Consider the following 3,557-nt stretch of genomic DNA (forward strand, 5'->3'; position numbering starts at 1 on the left):
TTTTTATTTAATTATTTCATATTATTTTTTTTATTTTTTTTATTTATTTAATTATTTTTAATCAATTTTAATTTTTTTTCAACCAACTTTATTGCTATCACACAGGAGAAAACAATCCCCTGTGTGATAGCCATTAAAGGTGACAGGTTCTCTTTATTGACCCTGTCACCTTCAATACAGGAGTTCTGGGACAGCAATGTGCTGGGACCCCTGTGACAGGTGAGAGAGGAAGAGCGCAGCACAGCTCTCCCCTCTCACTGTGTACACGGGGCGGCAGGGTTACCTTTATCCCGGCCGCTCTGCTCCCTGCAGTTAGAGACTCGGCGATGGAGGACGGAACCACAGGAGAGAGGTAGGTGCAGGGGGGGAGGGGAGGAGGCTGCACACTGTTTACATGTGATCTCGGTGACATTGCCGAGTTCACATGTAAACGAACAATCGGCTGCCTGCGTGTGCAAAGCAGGACTGAATGTAGAGAGGGCAACTTCCCCACAAGGACACCGCTGCCGCCCCTCTGCGCCCTGCCGCCCCGAGGCCGGGCCCTGTGGGGAATCCGGGCCTGAGTGCCGGGGTGGACCCACTGTAAGGGTTAAGATCATTTCTGTCCATAGTTCTTCTTTAAGGATCTCTTCATTTTGTGACAATATTGCTCCGCTCGTCCCTAATGCTCAGACTGACCCGGTGTCCCCTCCTGACCCGCTTATGAATGAAGATGGGCCTATAAGAGGTTACAATGTATCAATGCCGCTCACCTATAGTAACACATTGTGTTTTCATTATTTCAGGTGACGCCGCCGATATGTCTGGTGAGTGGGAGTCTATAATGCCTCCATGTAGATCTCCACGTGAGAGTGATAAACATTGTTATTAGAGATTGTTCATGTATGAAACACGTTTTTTTTTTCTCTGCTGTTAGCAATTATATACACTATATTGCCAAAAGTATTGGGCCCCTCCCCCTCCAAATCATCGGATTCAGGTGTTCCGTGACATTTCCCGGCTACTAAATATTCCGCCGCGGTCGCCTGTTACTGGGATTATAACAAAGTGGCAGCAACTGGGAACACCAGCAACTCAGCCAGGAAGTGGTCGGCCACGTCACATGACAGAGCGGGGTCAGCGCATGCTGAAGCGCACAGTGCGCAGAAGTCGCCAACTGTCTGCAGAATCGATAGCTACAGACCTCCAAACTCCATGCGGCCGTCAGATTGGCGCAAAACAACAGTGCGTAGGGAGCTTCATGGAACGGGTTTCCATGGCCGGGCAGCTGCATCCAAGCCTTACATCACCAAGTGCAATGCAAAGCGTGGGATGCCGCGGTGTAAAGCGCGCCGCCACTGGACTCTAGAGAAGAGGAGGCGTGTTCTCTGGAGTGACCAATCACGCTTCTCTGTCTGGCAATCCGATGGGCGTGTCTGGGTTTGGCGGTAGCCAGGAGAACGGTACTTGCCTGACTGCATTGTGCCAAGTATAAAGTTTGGTGGAGGGGGGATTATGGGGGGGGGTTGTTTTTCGGGGGTTGGGCTTGGCCCCTTAGTTCCAGTGAAGGGAACTCTTAAGGCATCAGCATACCAAGACATTTTGGACAATTTCATGCTCCCAACTTTGTGGGAGGAGTTTGGGGACGGCCCCTTCCTGTTCCAACATGACTGCGCACCAGTGCACAAAGCAAGGTCCATAAAGACATGGATGGGGGAGTTTGGGGGGGAGGAAAGTGACTGGCCGCACAGAGTCCTGACCTCAACCCCATAGAACACCTTTGGGATGAATTAGAGCGGAGACTGCGAGCCCCTACCCCAACATCAGTACCTGACCTCACAAATGGTCCAACATTCCCATAGACACACTCCTAAACCTTGTGGACGCCTTCCCAGAAGAGGCGGAGCTGTTATAGCGGCAAAGGGCGGAGCCAACCCAATGCTGAACCCTACGGACTAAGACTGGGATGCCATTAAAGTTCATGTGCGTGTAAAGGCGTCCCAATACTTTTGGCAATATAGTGTATGTGTGTATATGGGAAGCCATATTTGTTCATGACATACTCAGTCTCTGCTTCCTGTTTCATGGCGCTGTACGATGGTCAGACTTTACTCATCCCGGTCTGTGTTGAATGGTAAATGTTTTTAATACAATGAAGAATAAAACAATAATTGTATTTGATATACGAGTGGTTGGAATGTAGCACCTGATGAGTCCTCTGAATGAATTAGAATACCCCGGGATGTGTTGCTATGGGTGCAGGTCGATCTTCACGCTCTATACAACTCCTCTCATGCGGTTACATTGTGACTGCTGTGTATAAAAAATGTTTTAAATGGGTTTCGTTCTCACGCAGCGTCAGCCCCCTCTATACACGTGTGGGACGCCATGAACAAGCAGACACTGTCCGTCCTGCGCTGCTACCATTCCAAGGGGGTGTGCTCGGTCAGTTTCAGCGCCACGGGGAAGTTGCTGCTGTCCGTTGGGCTGGACCCGGAACACACCATCACCATCTGGAAATGGCAGGAAGGTAACCGACCGATGAGGAGAGGAACATGGCGACTCTGAGACGCATTTCATAGAGGCGCATTGACGCTCAAGTCTTACATTTAGACGCCATTTCCCCCGCATAAAAGTCGAATCGCGTATTATACACATATAGAGTGCTTGCCAGTGAAGCTGTGACGGAAGAAATAAGATGTCCAGAAAAGTCTTATTAATATTCTAGATATGTGATAATGTTTTAGGAACGTTGCTTCTATATGCAGCTTGTAATTCTATATGTCATATTTGCTCATTACATACTCGGACGCTGCTTCCTGCTTTCGCAGCCATACACAGGGGTTGTGCTTTACTGCTGCTTCTTATAATGCAAATCCTAAGGATTGATCTTTAAATCTTCCAGGCAGCCTATAGCTAGGTGATTGCTGTTCAGAACAGGCCTCCATTAGCGTACTCAGGTGCACACAAAAAGTAGAAGGACCCCCACCCACATACACAAACAAAGGCCTGAGATGCATAAAAGCCCAACAAACTGCACTCATACGAGGGGAGGCCAATATGTTCTTACCCTCACCATGATCTAGATGTGCCAGGGATCTGAAATGTTGCAGGTTTATAGGTGGATATCTTAGTAATATGCCAATGTTTGTTTTTGTAGGTCGTGGTGAATTATAGTTAGAGCCGAGAGGAACGGAGTAGGTGTCATGCCGGACAAAGTTGAATACCGAGCCGTGTGTTGCTACTCGCTGACAATGCACCTGCACATCGAGCTGCAGAAACTGTCACTTTTGTTCGTGATTGTGGCTATGACTCTCTGCCCCATCCACCTGACTCACCTGACCCGACCCGGCACCTTACTCACCTGACCCGACCCGGCACCTTACTCACCTGACCCGACCCGGCACCTTACTCACCTGACCTGACCCAGCACCTTACTCACCTGACCCGGCACCTTACTCACCTGACCCAGCACCTTACTCACCTGACCCGGCACCTTACTCACCTGACTCACCTGACCTGACCCGGCACCTGACTCACCTGACCTGACCCGGCACCTGACTCACCTGACCTGACCC

General features: G+C 49.7%; 1 protein-coding gene across 1 annotated transcript in view; it reads left to right on the forward strand.

The window, feature by feature from the left end:
• The window catches only part of EML5 (echinoderm microtubule associated protein like 5), a gene marked incomplete at its 5' end in the record, with an annotated part of 97,920 nt that overhangs the window by 77,087 nt on the left and 17,276 nt on the right, over nt 1-3,557 (forward strand). The window contains 2 exon segments of the mRNA XM_018563349.1: nt 786-806; nt 2,336-2,509. Coding sequence (XP_018418851.1) covers nt 786-806; nt 2,336-2,509 — 195 coding nt within the window.

This window comes from Nanorana parkeri, unplaced genomic scaffold, assembly GCF_000935625.1.
Source record: "Nanorana parkeri isolate BGI_ZX_2015 unplaced genomic scaffold, ASM93562v1 scaffold658, whole genome shotgun sequence".
Taxonomy (NCBI): Eukaryota; Metazoa; Chordata; class Amphibia; order Anura; family Dicroglossidae; genus Nanorana; species Nanorana parkeri.